The 16,215-nt window shown below is 43.0% G+C and overlaps 2 protein-coding genes across 2 annotated transcripts; both read left to right on the plus strand.

Moving 5' to 3' along the window:
• Nucleotides 1-300: 300 nt before the first annotated feature.
• Nucleotides 301-8,116, plus strand: znf469 (zinc finger protein 469). The gene is made up of 2 exons (XM_070906979.1): nucleotides 301-5,587; nucleotides 8,100-8,116. The coding sequence occupies exons 1-2, from the start codon at nucleotides 301-303 to the stop codon at nucleotides 8,114-8,116; spliced, it is 5,304 nt and encodes a 1,767-aa protein (XP_070763080.1).
• Nucleotides 8,117-9,030: 914 nt separating this feature from the next.
• Nucleotides 9,031-12,255, plus strand: LOC139286239 (zinc finger protein 469-like). Its single transcript, XM_070906980.1, has one exon. The coding sequence runs from the start codon at nucleotides 9,031-9,033 to the stop codon at nucleotides 12,253-12,255; it is 3,225 nt and encodes a 1,074-aa protein (XP_070763081.1).
• Nucleotides 12,256-16,215: the final 3,960 nt, after the last annotated feature.

Below are 16,215 nucleotides of genomic sequence, written 5' to 3' on the forward strand. Positions count from 1 at the left end.
GTTGTCAGACTTTATTTGAAAAAGCACATAATATAATCACTTACATGATTTTCTTAAATTAAACAGTACAAGCTTGTCATCTGATCCTCTCTATTCTCTTTTTCCTTCCAGGTCTGCTTTGCTCTGGTGCCAGATCAGCGGTTCACAATGAAAGTGAAGAAATGAGCCTGCAGCGAGCAGCCCTGTCCCTGCAGTTCCTGCCACTGGACGTTTACTGATTCATACTATCCAGAAGACGATGCCCCTGTCTCCCAGATAACACTTCTGAGGACCAGGCCTTCACAGCACGCATTGTGCACCATGGCAGGAGAGACTCAGCGAATGCATGCTGTCAAAGAGCTGGACGCTGAATCCAAACTGCAGGATGAGGGGACGGCGCTGGAACAGCAGAGTGACAAAACCACAAAGGAGTCTTCAGAGCACTTTTCAAGCACAGGCACTGAGGCCAGAGCCGGCAGCAGAGGGGCCAAAGTTGAAAAACTAGAGAAAGAAAGGGACTGTCCTCAGCAGCGTGAGGCTGTCATACGGCCACAGCAGACAGGGAAGATTGACTTCAGGTCACTGCAGAACCGATCAAAATTTGCCACTGACAGGACTTGGTCAAGTGGCAAAGGCAGCCCCCAGTCCCCAAGTGGAAAGGGCCGCAGCCGAGAGAAGGGGAAGCGGTCAGGAAAGACAGAGCGTGGCAACCCGCAGCAGCTGTACAGACTTAGCATTACAAATCCACGCTCCAACCCCAACATTGGTATTGCCTACCCACAGCAGAAGGTTTCGCCACCCAAGAAGTTGGAGACCAGTCGTGGCCCAGTCTCGGGCAGCTACAGATTCCACGTTCCCAGTATACCAGAGAGAGAGGCCGAACTACAGCAAGAAGAGCTCAACTATAGCCGCTGCTTCCAGGAGGCCTCCTCTAACCTTACCTCCCCAAGCTATACCTCACAGGCACTGGGTTCCTCAAGTGGAATGTCATCCCACCAACATCCACCCCTGTCACAGCAGCAGCAGCAGCCTCCCTCAATGGAGACCAACAGCACACAGCATGGCAACCAGCTGATCCTGGCTGACTTTCAGCTGAGTGGCTCTAATGCATGGCAGTCTCCTGAAAGGACTTTTAATGGTGCTAACTATGGGGTTTCATCACAAAAATCCACTGCCCTTACAGAAGCAAATAAGGCAAGTGCCTTTGTGCCTGGTCCATTTCAATATGGATATAATTTTCTGGAAGAATCAACCTCTGACTCTTTTCCCTGTGAACAGAACCCTCAATCCCAAGACTTTACAGACTCCTCCCTAGGTTCTGTTCATGTGACCCACAACTCTTTTTCCTTTACGCCTGGGGAAGGGCAAAACATTGCTCAGAACAGCACTCAGTTCAGTAATGAACAGCAGCCGGAGGACAGAGGATCTTATCCTCAACCCCCACAGTCACAGTTTATTCAAGGGATAACATCCTCCATCCAGTGTCCTAGGAATCTGAGTGAGGACTCAACCAGCAGTGACAGCTCTGGCTCCAGCTCACAGCAGTCAGAGCAGGGGAAGACTGCCCTGCCTGAGAGCACAGACACTATTGGACAGGCAGACAGTAGAGATGCAGCCATCACCTCGGGGAGTAAGAGGAACTGTCACCCAAAAGACACAGCTGCCAACCAAAGAACACTCATTCAAGGGAGTGTGCACCATGCAAGAAATATTTCACAAGGTCCAGGCTCGCAAATGCACTTTCCCAGCAAAACCTTTAACAACCCTCCAGTCAGTAACATCCACACAGGCGCAATGCCCTTTGATAAAAACATAAGTAATAAGGTTCTAAATAGGTTACCACACTCGTGGGAGGGGCCTAATAAGACATATTCACTAGCTGATCAAAATACAATTCAGTATGCTGATATGAATGACAAGTTTCAGTTTCAGAACCAACCAGCACTTGACCAAAGGCCAAATTCATCCAAAAATAGCAGAATGTCCTGGCAGCAGATTCGGCCGACCTCTGCCATGCCGAACCAAAACAGAATCGAGTTATCTAGGCAAATAAGCAATCAAAAATTGGCATACATGGTTTCCCCCTCCGACTGGCAGGATGACAGTAAATCACATAAACATAGCTCCTTGAAAAACCCCAGCTCATTTCAGAATAGCAGAACTAGTGATGGGTTTTCAAACCAAAGACAGGAGACTGTAAAACATAGCAGTAATACAGTCTCAACTTTTAAAGTAGAGATGAGCCACGCACAAGTATGTGAATCCAAAAATAAGGCGGTATATTTTGGACTCAACCAGTCTCTTCCAGCAGCATCATCGAGAAACTATAGCTATCCTCCATTACAGGTCCCACCTATGGGACTTATGATGGTGTCACCTTATGAATCTCCTTTGCCATCACCAGTTCATAACCCTGCATCTAGTAGTACCTGCTCTTCCCTCTCCCCAGCATCCACCAGTCCTGTTAACATCAGCTCAGAGGACAGTCAAATGTCAAAGTCAGCACCCCCTCATCCATTTTATCACCAGCCCCAAGCCAAAACACAGTTACCCTCAGATCACCTGAGCTCTCACCAGTTTCATTCTGATGCTCCACGAAACCTTCCTTATGCACCAGACAGAGCCAAAGATGACATGATGAGCTACCTGCAAAACAGCACACATCCAAAGACTACTATGGATGGAAACAAAGGTTACATGGACAGTTTTGGGGTGGAACATCACCAGCCTCCTCCGCCATACTCTGCACATCAGCTGTTAGCAACCTCATTAGCCGCAGCAAATCTTGACCAGTTAGATGTGCTTCTGACATGCAAGCAGTGTGATCAGAATTTCAACAACCTGGCTTCTTTTCTAGGCCATAAGCAATACTGTGCTCAGCATACGTTTGCACAGAATGACCTCAAAGACATATCAAAGATGGAGGACAGCAGGAAGTTTCATGCAGAACCAGCAAAAGCAGTGTCATCTGTCTTAAATGTTTCAATGTCAAGGTGCCCATCTGACCTTCACCTATCTCTGTTGGGCCTCAATAAAAATGGAGAACTGATATCTGACAGTGAAACAAAAGGAGACAATAAGGATGATCCAATGAAACTCAACTTGTTTTCTGGTCCTGGTAACCTCCCTGTCCCTCTCCCTGAGCTTGAAATGGAGGATGCCAAATTAGACAGCCTAATCACAGAAGCCTTGAATGGACTGGGATATCAGTCAGACAATGCAGAGATAGACAGTAGCTTTATCGATGCATTTGCTGATGATGACCTCACCACTGTCAAAGCAACATCAAACAAACAATGTCTGAAAACTAAAGAATCCCTGGTCTTTGAGAGCAAAAATAAACAAGCAGCGGATGATGACAGGTCTTTCACACAGGGAAAATATTTTTATGACTCTGATGAAGAGAGCCCTGAGACAGATAAACAGTACACAGAAAGCAAACCTGAGAAAATATCTCTGAATTTGGAACAAGATGAGAAAATTAACATAAAAAAAGAAGTCTCTCAGAAAAATTCAAGAATTGCCTCGAGGGAGAAGACAAGGGAACACGACAGAAAAGTGAAAGAGGCAAGAAAACTGTGCAAGAGTGAGGACGAAAACACAAGTACACAAAGGTTTCTCTTATCCAGCAAGTTTTCTGAGCGTTGTGGTGTTAAAAGCTTTCAGGACAGCTCTGCACTTCGAGGGTCAACACCCTCACATGCCTCCACATCTCCAACGTCAAGAACTGCAGTGAAAGAGAGCAAGAGGAAAAGCACTGGAGGGGGTACCTGGAGCAAAGAACTTATTCACAAAATAGTTCAACAGAAAAATAAGCTCCATAAGCTCCATGTTAAAGGTACCAAAAACCTCCAGTTTTCCCTAGTGATGGAGAGACTGACTCCCACTGTACAGAACCCTGCATTTGGAGAATACGACTATGTCTCTGACTCAGATGATGAATGTGAGCCTGTAAAGATAGCAAGCCAAGGCCGGCTGAATCAAAGCAGTCGGTGTAAATACACATACACTAAAGAGTGCAAATGGCGAGCAAGGAGTGAGAGGGACCAGGCTGCATGGAGACATGAGTCAAAGGAGTGTTTTGAGGTGAAAAAAAGCGAGGAGGTTTCTCTCTCGCCTGAGAAACATGGTTCTCACCAGAGACTCAGGAGGAGGGGTAGCAGGTCATCCACAAGTAGTGAACTCAGCACATCTGTGAGTGTTTCAAGCGATAGTATCAACAGCCCCAAAAGCACTGACCGCACTGACTCAGACTGTGAGAAAAAGACAGACATCAAAAAGAAAGAGTCTCCAGAGCAGAAAACCTATGAAAGGTCCTCCCCGCAGAAGTTATGCAAAGAGTCCAGCACACTAGCGCTGACATTCACTAAATCTGTCAAGAAGTACAATACTGACAAAACCATTCTTTCTGATAACAAAGACAGTACAGAGGATCCAAAGAAGTATCCCTCACATCCAGAAGTTGCTGATCCAGTGTCATCCTCACAAAAAACAAAAGACTCCATCAACAACTGTGAAAAAAGCAGAAGTTCTCATACAAAATCAAGAGAGAAGCTGGTGTCTCACAGAAAAGAAACTGGCACCACAGTCAGTTCGGACAGAAAGAGCCTACAGAGAACAGACAATCTGTGCCCCAAAGAAGAACAAACACAGTGCTGCAGCACAGATAACAAGCCACTACAGTTTGATTCACACTGTCCCATCATCAACAAAGAAACGGATTTCAGTATTGACAGAAACACAAAGGGCAAAAGAAGAGAGGGGCCCCAAGCCACACAGCCAGAGCTATCAGGCAGTACCACATTTGAAAAACAGAGTGACAGTGTCTGCATAGTGAAAAAGGCTATCACTTTAGTCAATGACCTCGACACACACAAGCCTGCGTCTCTCTGCACCTCTTTGATGGATGAGGTATGCCTATCTCCAACTGAAGGCGAAGGCCCGTTGATACAAAAGGATACGCTCCACCTCATGCCCTACCCCCTGGAACAGGAACAGGGGCTCATGAAATCCCCCCTTTCATTTGACACCTCGTCAATGTTCGGGGACCTCACAGGATTCGACGGCGGCCTTTACTCAGATATGCCGATTCAGAAAGAGGGTTTCCATGAAAACACAGCTGATAAAAAGGAAGAGTTTGTGTCATCCTTCTCTCCCTTTCTGGAACAAAGAGACTGGAACCTTATAGTTAGCCCTGTGCTACCAGAAGAGATAGCACAGTACAAAGGCAACTCTGAGAAATCAAATGAAAAGAAACCCGATTACAATCACGTTCCTTTGTCTCTGCCAGAAAAAATAATTGACTACAGTACAAATCTCAACAGCTGCGTATCAGAGGATGAGCTAGAGATAAAAAGAATAGTGAATGAGCTTGAAAACCAGCTGCAGACAACTAAGATGGAAAGCCCAACCTTACTAGTTCAGGATGTCCCCAAGCAACTGCAAATGAGCAAATTTTCACCTTTACGTTTGGGTGATGAGTCACAGAGTGGAAGCACTGGTCTGGATATGAGGTGCCCTGTCCAAACCTTAGATGTACCAGTGACCAATATACCCTCAGAGCCTTTCACTGAACCATGGGCCAGTCCTTTCCAGTTTGAGCTAATGGGTGGCCACCACAGCCCCCACACTCCAATTCACAATGAGCCAGGGACACTTGAACATTTTACTGAAAAAGAAGATGATGCACCAAATTTGATCACCACAGCCTCACATACTGACCACCCACAGCTCCACCATGACCAGACATTAGATGAGAGAAATGCTAAAAAAGAGACTCCTGTAGAAACAAAGGAAGATATTTTAGAACAGAAGAGATATACAGAAAACCTCATGAAAAGCCTGGAGGTGATTTCAGACTCTATATTCAAAAAGGAATCCATTATAACAGAACACAAGGAGCCGAATGTCACCTCTCTCACGAGTCAACAACATCGAGAAATTGAATGTCAGGCAACTGATGCAGTTGAGAGAGAAGATCACAGTGAAAAGGAAGCAATTACTGGGAAGGAGAATATATTATCACCTCCAAATATCAATGAGGGGAAGGATGATATTGAATTCATTTTGAATGAGTCACAGTCATCTCTCTCTAACAGCACTGACCCCACAGTCGATGGAAACCAGCCAATTTCATCACAGCCAAGTGAGCCCACAGAAAACAATGATAGCAAGGCTGAGACTAAAGTCACATCAGAGGAGGATATCACTGGGAATAGTAATATGATTGAGTCTGCTCACTGCTCAAGTGTGGTGACACATGATCCACGTGCTGTTGAGGAGTCCGTCGGGAACAGCAATGCAGCAGACAATGGGAATCAGTTATTTAAAAGCAGTGGTGACGGTCCAGAATATTCAACCACAGGCGGCTGTGAGGAAGCAGAGGCAGTGAAGGGAATCACTGGTCAATCTGTTAGCCATCCTTTATCACCAGTTCTACCTGCCACCAGTCTGGGCATTGATGAGAAAATTCAGGATGTGATTAAAACAGCACTCAAAGAACAATCCACTGTTAGCCATGATAATCCTGAAGACAGTAGTTCATCGCATGCTGGTGAATTGAAAGTGCAGTGCTTAGACAGTGTAATCGAGGAAATAACTGTTGAAACAACAGAACAGGATCATTTGATTGGACTATCTCCCTCTAAAACCTGCAGCCCTGCAAAGACTTACAATGCAAGTCCAACAACTGATATGTCAGTGGAGATAGTAACCACAGACAAGCCCTGCAGTCCAATACTGGTGGAAACCAATGTAGAGAGCACAAGTCACTTCTCACCCTTCCAAGACACCCAGTCCACAGAGGGACAAAGTAATCAGCTGATTCTTTCACAGTCTGGTGGCATCATTGACAGTGATTCAGGCAAAGTTACTCCAGTGAATGATTCATTAAAACCTGATTCAGGTCTTGCCTTTGAGAGCATTCAGAAACAAGAAGAGATTTTAAATGTTCAGGACATCAAAGAACAACTTCCTATTGATTTCATGGCCAGTCACCAAAACTCGCCATGCAGAGAAGAGGTGGAAGAAAGTCACTGTCTTTTTCTACACACTGCCCCACCAATCAGTCCTCTGTTATCAACCTCTCATCCCACATCCATGCAGAAATGGGACATAGAGAAGGATTCATGTCAGTCACAAAGCAAATGTAATAATATGTCTGGTAACCAAGGCTCAATTCAAAATATGACATCCCCTTTAAACAAAGAAGAAGACAGCATTGTCAAAGAGGCTTTAAACTGCGAGAAACAACTGAACACAACAGCCAAGATGGAGTATTCTTTGATAAGCCCACCTCCCCTGGACTTGGGAATCACAGAGTGTAAAATCCCCAGCTCTGAAACCACCATTCCCTCTCCACATCCAGTGACCAGCTCAGCAGAACCACCAGAAGTATCAAATGGCCTTGAAAAGAGAGATCCAATGTATGATTTCAAGCTCAGCCCTCTCAACTACAACAGCATCTCAGATGAACCTCCACAACTGAATCAATATGACTACATACCAATTTCACCAGCCAGTAAACCTGAAGAGATTCCAGACATCAAGCAGAGTCCCAGTGATGATTGTGGACCATGTGACCTGAGCGTTAACCCTGCACTGATTTTTAACAAAACAGACACCGTCACAGAGGTGTCACTGAACTCTGCAGCTAAACTGAATTTATCCGATGAACCACTGGTCCTCCCACAGAGTATGAAATTCACATGTTTTTCTTTGGGTCTCCCACCTGAAATCAAAAGCAAAGATTCCTCAGCCGGTAATGTAAAGACAGACTTGGAGATTTGCAATGATCCAGTTGGACCTGTTGAGCACATTCATGCTGACCTGCTGAGAAAGGTTGAATCAGAGAATTTAGATTCTCACGAGGCTCCTACTGAAGACAGCGCACTTATCAGAAAAGACATTTCAGATGGTCCGCCCACTCCTAAGCCACTCATCATCTGTGAAAATGAACAAATGCCTCGTCCACCAGACCCATCAGAGAAGCAACCAACAATAGAGACTGGCCAGTGTTCAACAACGCACCAAGTACACAGAGAAACAACACACAAAAAGACACAGAACAACAGTGCTCAACAGGGGAAAGTGCTCTGTGAAATCTGCTTAATGTGTTTCAGGACTGTGCCAGGGTTAAAGAGACACAAGGCCATGAAACATTTGGTCAGAACTGAAAAACACATTGGCCCGCAGAGCACAACATCAAGCCATCAGGGGACTACGCTTATTTATGAAGCATCGCAAACTACAGAGAAAGAACATAAAGATGATTCACAGACCAGTTACCCAACAAAAATAGATGGGCTGCATGAGACAACTAGCACTTTCATATCTATCGCAGCAGAGACTGAGTCAGTCTTGGAGGAAATGGAAACTGAGACAAGTGCAGTGGCAGTGGATAAAATAGGCCATCAAAATCCTCTGCTGCCAACAAAAGCAAAGAAGAACAACAAAACTAGAAAGACCAAAAACAGTGAGGTAAACACAAAGCCCGACGCTTTCTCTGATGAGCTTCTGAATATATTAAAAACAGACATACTTCAAGCTATAACTCCTGAATTCAAGAGCAGTGGACTACAAGAGCACCGCAAATCTCCCATGGACCAGGTGAAAATCAATGATAGAACTGTTACTGGAACAGAGAAATTCCCTCACGCTGTTACTTCCAACTCCGACTTCGACAATACACCGCAATCTCCAACAAAAGAGACATGTATACTTAATGAAACTGTGGAGCTGAATCAAATCACTGGTACGGAAGAAATGAAATGTACAAGCATGACAGAGGTGGCAAATGGGGAAGTATGTACAGATAATAATGTGGAAAGTGTTATATCTGTAGATAAGGATATAACCAGAGAATGTGATGATTCCAGAAAGACTCTGTCTGCTGTGGAAGAGATGTGTGAACTGAAAGGATCAGAAGAGAGCCTTGCCCAAGAGATTCTCAGAAAAGTGGCAGTCGAGATAAAATGTGAGAAAAACAGCTGCCCTTCAGACGAGGTACATCCTCTCTCCTGTTTGAATTCTTCCCCTCTCAGTCCTCCCGGCATGAGTCCAGATCTGAAGGCCTTACTCGACGACGACACCACATTCTCACAGCTGTTCCCCAGAGATGAGGAGGCAAAAAGGAAAAAGTGCCCGAGGGTGTACAGCAAAAGAAACAAAAGACAGAAGCTATCAGCTGATTCAGATGTGACTCAGGACTACGCTAATTCAGAAACCTTCAGGCAAAATAAAGATCAGTACATGGAAAACCAAGCAGAGACATTTGCTGACAATCAGACTAACCGCTGTAAATATGAGACCATTTCTATTGATGATGCCATCATGTTGAATATGTGCCACAACAGCACATTAAATACTGATGCCAAGCCATTGTCAGATGTTAAACAAAGTGATCAGCCGGATGTTCATGAGAATATTAAAGAACTTGGTAACAACCTCTTGAATCCACTCGAGAGCACCATTGATAAATCTTCAATTGAATGGAGTGGATCCAGTGACTTCAGTGGCTTTGATACAGGCTCAACGGTGACCTCTGACCCCAGCACGTGTAAAGCAGAAGTGCCAACTGCACCCTGCCCTTTGCCCCTGCCCTCCGCCCCGTACACTGTAGAGCCATGTGTCACAGAAAGCGTCCAAACCTTCCACAGCATTGACATCCAAAACATCAACACCACTTTTCAGCTTCCTGAGATTCAGTTCTTTGACTCTAATAAAGATATCTCAGTGGCTCCTCCTATTGCAACTGTGAAAGTGGAGAACAGAGATGATGAAAAGGCCAAGAAAGTAACGGAGCGGCGAGGCAGGAAACGGCAAGATGGTGGAATAAAGGTCAAAGATAAGCAGTACAAGTGCAAAGTGTGTTTCACTTGGTTCCTTACCCTCGGCGAGCTGAACTTTCACAAACTCTCCCACAACCCCTCTCCGCCTCCAACCTGCTACATGTGTGTCCAGCGAAAGTTCAGCTCCAGGGAGCAACTGAGAGACCATCTGAGGGAGAAACATGCCAAGAACAAGACAGGTATCTGGACCTGTGGAATGTGCTTGAAGGAGATATCAGACGTGTGGATGTACAACGAACATTTACGAGAGCATGCCACTCAGTTCGCCCGAAGGGGTCAGACTCAAGGCTCCATGTTAGGTATTCCAGGCTGCTTCATGCAGGAGACAGCTGTGAAGAACTTTATAACGTCCATCATGCAGCACCGCCCCAGCAAAGCCAACAGAGAGTCCAGCAAAGCCACTAAAGAACAGGAGAAAGTTGTTGCTGCAGACAGCATCGTGGGAGAGGGTAAGACCTCTGAGGGGGCTGAGCCAAAAGTTCACAAATCTAAAAGCAGCGGTGGACCAGGTGGGAAGCAGAGCACATTAACCCCACTTGAGGTCCTCCATAAAACAGAGACTCCTAAAAGTGTAGAGATGCATCCCAACTGCAAAGACCCATCAAGAGACTGCCACCACTGTGGGAAACAATTCCCCAAACCATTCAAACTCCAGAGGCATTTAGTGGTTCACAATTTGGAAAAGATTTTCCTGTGTCACAAATGCCCCGTCTCTTATCAGGAGGCCCAAGAACTTAAAGGCCACCTGAAGAGAGCGCATGAGGAGGTGGATGAGCTGGATTCGAAACACACCACGCTATACACCTGTGAGCTCTGTGCTGATGTCATGCATGTGATTAAAAAGTCCTTCATCTGCAGCACCTGTAACTATACCTTCTCTAAGAAGGAACAGTTTGATCGTCACATGGAAAAGCACCTGTCAGGGGGGAACAAAATCTTCAAATTCCGAGGTGTTCTCAGACCTGTCAAAGCATCTGCGGCCAAAGAAGATGAATGTGATTCGCCTGCGAGTAAGAAGAGGAGAATTCTCTCTGACAGCCTGCAAGAAAATAGCTCAGACAGCGGCATCGCCAGCGTCAGCTCACTGCACTTAAATCAAAACTCTGAAACACAGTCTTCAAAACCCTCCGTGTCCACAGCAGAAGACTCCACACAGACCATCGCAAATGAATACCACAGTGACACAAACAATACAAATGTGAAGACTGAGGACATTGCTGAGGAGTACTCTGAACTACTTGTAGAGCTGGAGAAATGTATTCATATGGGCTCTTCAGAGTCTGCTACACCCAAGAAAGAGGAAATTGACCCAACCACCTCACCTATTCTTGATAAAGAGAGTAATGGAAAATCAATTAGTGAACCATGTGATGTGAAAGAGGAGGATGAGTCAGTCTGCATTAGAGCAGAGACAACGTCATGGTCAGTGTCTAAAGAGAGTAGTAGTGCGGGGGAGGAGATTTTTAAAACTAAGGAAGGCTTTGCTGAGAGTGACACCGCTGAGACTGAAGAAAAAACAGATTCACTTCCACCTAGTGAGGACTCTTTTGTCAGCTTAAGAGAAAATCAAATAATTTCAAAGACACCTGAGTTAGCAAAGCATGAATTAGCTGCTGATGTGATGGACCATCAGGGGGATGATGAGCAGTGGTATCACATGTCGAAAGCTTCCGATAATGACAGCAAACAGCCGACTGTATCTCACGGTGCTGAGCAGGAAGGTAGCAGTCAGATGAAAGACAAAGTTACCCCAGCCAAAACAACTGACAACACTAAAAGCAGCTCTACAACTAGCAGCACAAAGGCTACGGAGTTCACAGCAGTCCTCCACTCCAAGGCTTCCCTCAACGAGGACAAAGAATCTGTTAGACCACAGAAGAAGAGGAAAGACACGAAATCCCCCCACAGCCTGCAAAGGGTTTCCTCTCCAGCCACACAAGAGAACTTTGGTGTTGACTCGAGGGCCAAAAAGAAATTTCGCCCCAGCAAGTGTGCACTTCCCTCTCTGCAAAGAAAGTCAGATGGACCCAACGACTACCCTGTGCTGTCCTCGGTACGGGACGACGCCGTTAGCAACAAAATCGTTTCCAAGTGCAAGACTTCAAACTTGGGTTTGCAGTCAAAAAGAAGCTTGCTTGATAGCTGTACGCAAAAGAAAGCTGAAATAGTGACTCCTCTGAATGGGGATTACAAAGCCAAAAAGGGACCTCTGGGGCGGCCTTTGCATCCCCCTATTTCTAAAGTGTCGTCAGTTCCTATGAACAATTCTTTGAACAAATCTAGGCCAAAGATGGGGGTTAGGTCAATGGAGAGCCATTCCTACCGGACAGCAGAGTCCCAGAACCACCTCCTAAGCCAGCTGTTTGGCCAAAAACTCACTAGCTTTAAGATTCCTTTAAGGAAGGACACATCAGAATCTATTAACTGAGCGAGGCTTGAGGGATCTGTGAACAAGAGACTGTAAATTTCACAGTTATAAATGTTTAAGACAATTCATTATGGTGAATGAGATTGCACAGCTCTTTTCTGTGAAATGCTATCTTTTAATACTTACATAGTCACTTTATGTCTTATTTGTACATGTGTTTTTATTACACAAATGTGAGGACGAATGGCAGATATGAATTTTGGGTCAAAAATGAATATGCTAGTTGGGAAAATCATTGAACTTTTTTTTTCTGCTTTTCCTTTGTTGGATATTATCCGTTTCAGAGATTATATTTCATATACCCAAAGGAAAGAAAAAAAGAATACTTGAAAATACAGTCAAATATTTTCTTCTAAGAAATGCATGTTCATTTTGCATTCATAACATGAACCTATCAGTTTAAGTCTTTCTGCAAAAGGACAAAATGACATAACTGACCTGGACTATTGTCTGTGCACCTTTCGTAAATGCTTCTAACATATTCATTTTGTATTAATTTTTAACTTTACTGTACTGCATTGACATTCATCATATTAGCCTTTTGTATAAACATTACCTGGTGCTACATTGTGTTGTATTGTAATGTGAATGCCAGTGTCCTCGGAAGGGAACATGAGATCTGTAGCAATTACAGTACATTCATCCAACTGTTTTACTGGTTCTCTGTAGTTTATTAAAGATACTGTGTAAAGTCCAAGTACTCCATCCAAGTACTTCATACGTAGGCTGATAGAACATTAGGAAAGCTTCCATTGTATAAACTCAGGTGCATACAAGGACATCACAGTCCCAAGACCTGTATTCGGAGTTCTTCCCATGCACTGATAATACCACACACAAATCACAAACTCAATCATTTGTGTCTGTAACTCCAACTGTTTAATTTTGAATAGTATTTACTAGGACAACAAAGGTGCTTTATCTTGTTTATACTGTATGTATCTTATATTGTACAATATTGTAGGTAGATTGTTTGTTGGTGTAATGCTTCATGTCAAAGTTTTATTTTAATAATGTGCAAAAGAATCAGAGTGAGAAGAAAGGGAAATGCAGTGCCTCTTGCAAGTTGTAAAGTGGTTCACTAAGTGCCTCTTTTATAGTTGGTTATTAAAGATCTGCATTGGTCTATCTTTGCTCTTTTCTTCTTTTGTTTGTGACATGTTTTGCAAATGTTCCAACTTCCATCCCTGCGGACTGCAGCTGTCATCACATGCATCAAATACTGGAAGCAGTGGAAGCTGCTTGTGCCTGGAGGCAAAAACAGGTGCACCCACAACAAAGTCTGACTTCATTTTTTTTTTGCCTTCAGATCAGCACTTCAATGAGCTCACTCATCATCTGAAAGATGAGCATAAATGTATCTTTACTACAGGGAAACATTCAACAGAAGACAGTTACATTTATCCAACCACCGTTAGTCTCCACGAGCACTGTCGAGCAGGCGGTGAGGAGCGCTCACTTCTGTCATGCTTCTGTCATGTTGCTCTCTCACCACGTGTAAAATGGCTTCTATTCCTACACGAACATTTTTCATCATCACATAGGAATAAAAAGCCATAGTACACGGTGGCATGCATGTAGAAAGGCACAGGGAGGAGTAATGTTCTCATATAGACCTGAGAAAAGAGGGATGATAGATTGGGGAAGAGAGTAAAAGTAGACAGAGGGGGAAAAAAGAAAGGCGGTTATTTTATTTGTCAACAACTGAAGCTCAAGCACTCAGCTACTGTGAATACAATAGAGAGTAACACTTTATCTGGTGAGTTAGCTGTGGACTGGCTGAAATTGAGATTTGTAAACTAATATGTAATATGTAACATCAGCAGACTCTAATCAACAGTCCATTTGTTGATTATGAACATACTGATGTGGCAAATTTTTCTTCAAATCATATGTCTACAATCCATTATATACACTTACATAACACACACATAATAACGTGCATAAGGCTTCATAATTCATATATACCTACAGTATGTCCATAATATGTCACAAGGTCATAATCACTACCCATTTTTTGCAAAAGTTTATCAGGTGTTATGAACATATCAGTGCTTTCTGTAAACATTATAAACAACCATCAATCCATTTGTTAATTCCGACATCATCTCGAGAGACCATGGCAGACGTTCAGAGGAAGTGTGGAGGAAACAGAACCACAGTGTTGTTGAAATGTCTTCTCTAATTAATTTAGTGGGAATACTGGTTTGGCAGCACCCACAGAGACTATATTTCATTGATGACAACAGCAAGCACAACTGTCAGCGAATTACGGACCTGAATCCCTGTCTGCTTCTCTATTCCACTCCGCTCACTGTTTCTTCAGCAGGATAGAAATTCAGATTCATGAGGGTATGCTGGCTGACGTGTTACATCTTGACCTTTGTTACAGTACAGTAGAAGTCGTGAACAGCACGTTAAAGATACAAATTCGCCCTCAGTTTTCTTGAAGCAGACGAGGAGTCATGAAGGAGTTCTGCCAAGCTAATAACTTTCTTCCGTCCATTGTAATTTGTTAATTTACCTTGATGTTCTGAACATTTTATAATCTTTTATACAAATTGGATAAAGCACTTGTAGCATTTGCGATACTAAACTGTGATGCCTACATTTTATTCAGTTATCTGTTAAACATTTTAGATATGGCCTTGATATGGATATTGTTGGCTCAGAGTCTACCACAAGTACACTGTTAAAAATTTAAGCAGATGTACTCAGTAATCAAGGTTAAATACCAAATATTTTGTACATATTTACAGTGCTTAACAAATTTATTAGACCACCACCCAGTGTAAGGTGTTTGCCACCGCTGCCCTAAATTAACAGTATTGCTGATCACCAAAATATTTTATGTTTCTGTAATGGTTAATCCACCAGTATGTGCAAGCCAAGCTCTTTAATCAAAATGATATCTTTAATGCTAAAATATAATTATTGTTGTTATCCATGAATTCTAAAATTTACTGTTTTACAAAAAAGCAGAAAAAAATGCAAGCTGTTATCAGGGCCAAAGGAGGTCATACAAAATATTAAGATCTTTGGTTAATATATGTAAAAAAGGACTATTTAGTTGTTCCAGTTTGTTATTTGCCTAATAAATAACAATACAATTTTTAGTTTGAAACAAGTTTTTGACAGATTTCTAAAATATTTGTGTTTTCTAATTTTTATGACAGGTGGTCTAATACATTTGTTAAGCGATGTATATATATTTATATTTATATTTATATTTATATTTATATATATATACAATCATACAAATAAGACATGCATGATTTAGCGTCAGTTGTTACACTATTTAAATGCTAGAGGTGCCAGAAAATAGGTGCTGAAAATTTTGATCGGCAGTGTACAAATTGCCGAACATTATTTAATCACCTGAAAACACCTCGCTGATGCTTGTTGAAACACTTTGTGTTGCTTCAGCTGACATTCTGTTGAATATCTACTGATGTATTGTTGAGAGGTCAACAGGGGAATACCAAAGTGGTTCACTAAATGATAAAAATGTTGTGCGATTTGGGTGGAATGCCTTCTTTTCATTCAAACCACAGGAGAATATTGAATCCCCTCACATTTGTTGATTCACACAGCATAAACCAAATGAAAAGAGTCAGAGTGGGAGGACGGAAGACCATCTGTTGTGTGTGTGTGTGTGTGTGTGTGCGTCTTCCTCCTGTAAATGGATGCCATTGATCCAAAGGCAGTGGTGTCAACATTAATTAGAAAAGAAAAGAGCACTTACAGAGACTTACAATGTGCTTTAAAAACACACAGTTGAATCATAAAAATATCAAAAAAAAAAAGCTTGATCTCAGATTAGAATATGTATGTACTCAAGAGTCCAACATTATCCAAAACACTTCACAATGTTATCAAAGTTTCTATGTGAATATTCCAAAATTAAATCTAGTTAAATATTCAATTAGACAGATGATGCTTGGCTCATTCTCCAAACTG

This window comes from Enoplosus armatus, chromosome 6 (assembly GCF_043641665.1).
Source record: "Enoplosus armatus isolate fEnoArm2 chromosome 6, fEnoArm2.hap1, whole genome shotgun sequence".
NCBI classification, from domain to species: Eukaryota; Metazoa; Chordata; class Actinopteri; order Centrarchiformes; family Enoplosidae; genus Enoplosus; species Enoplosus armatus.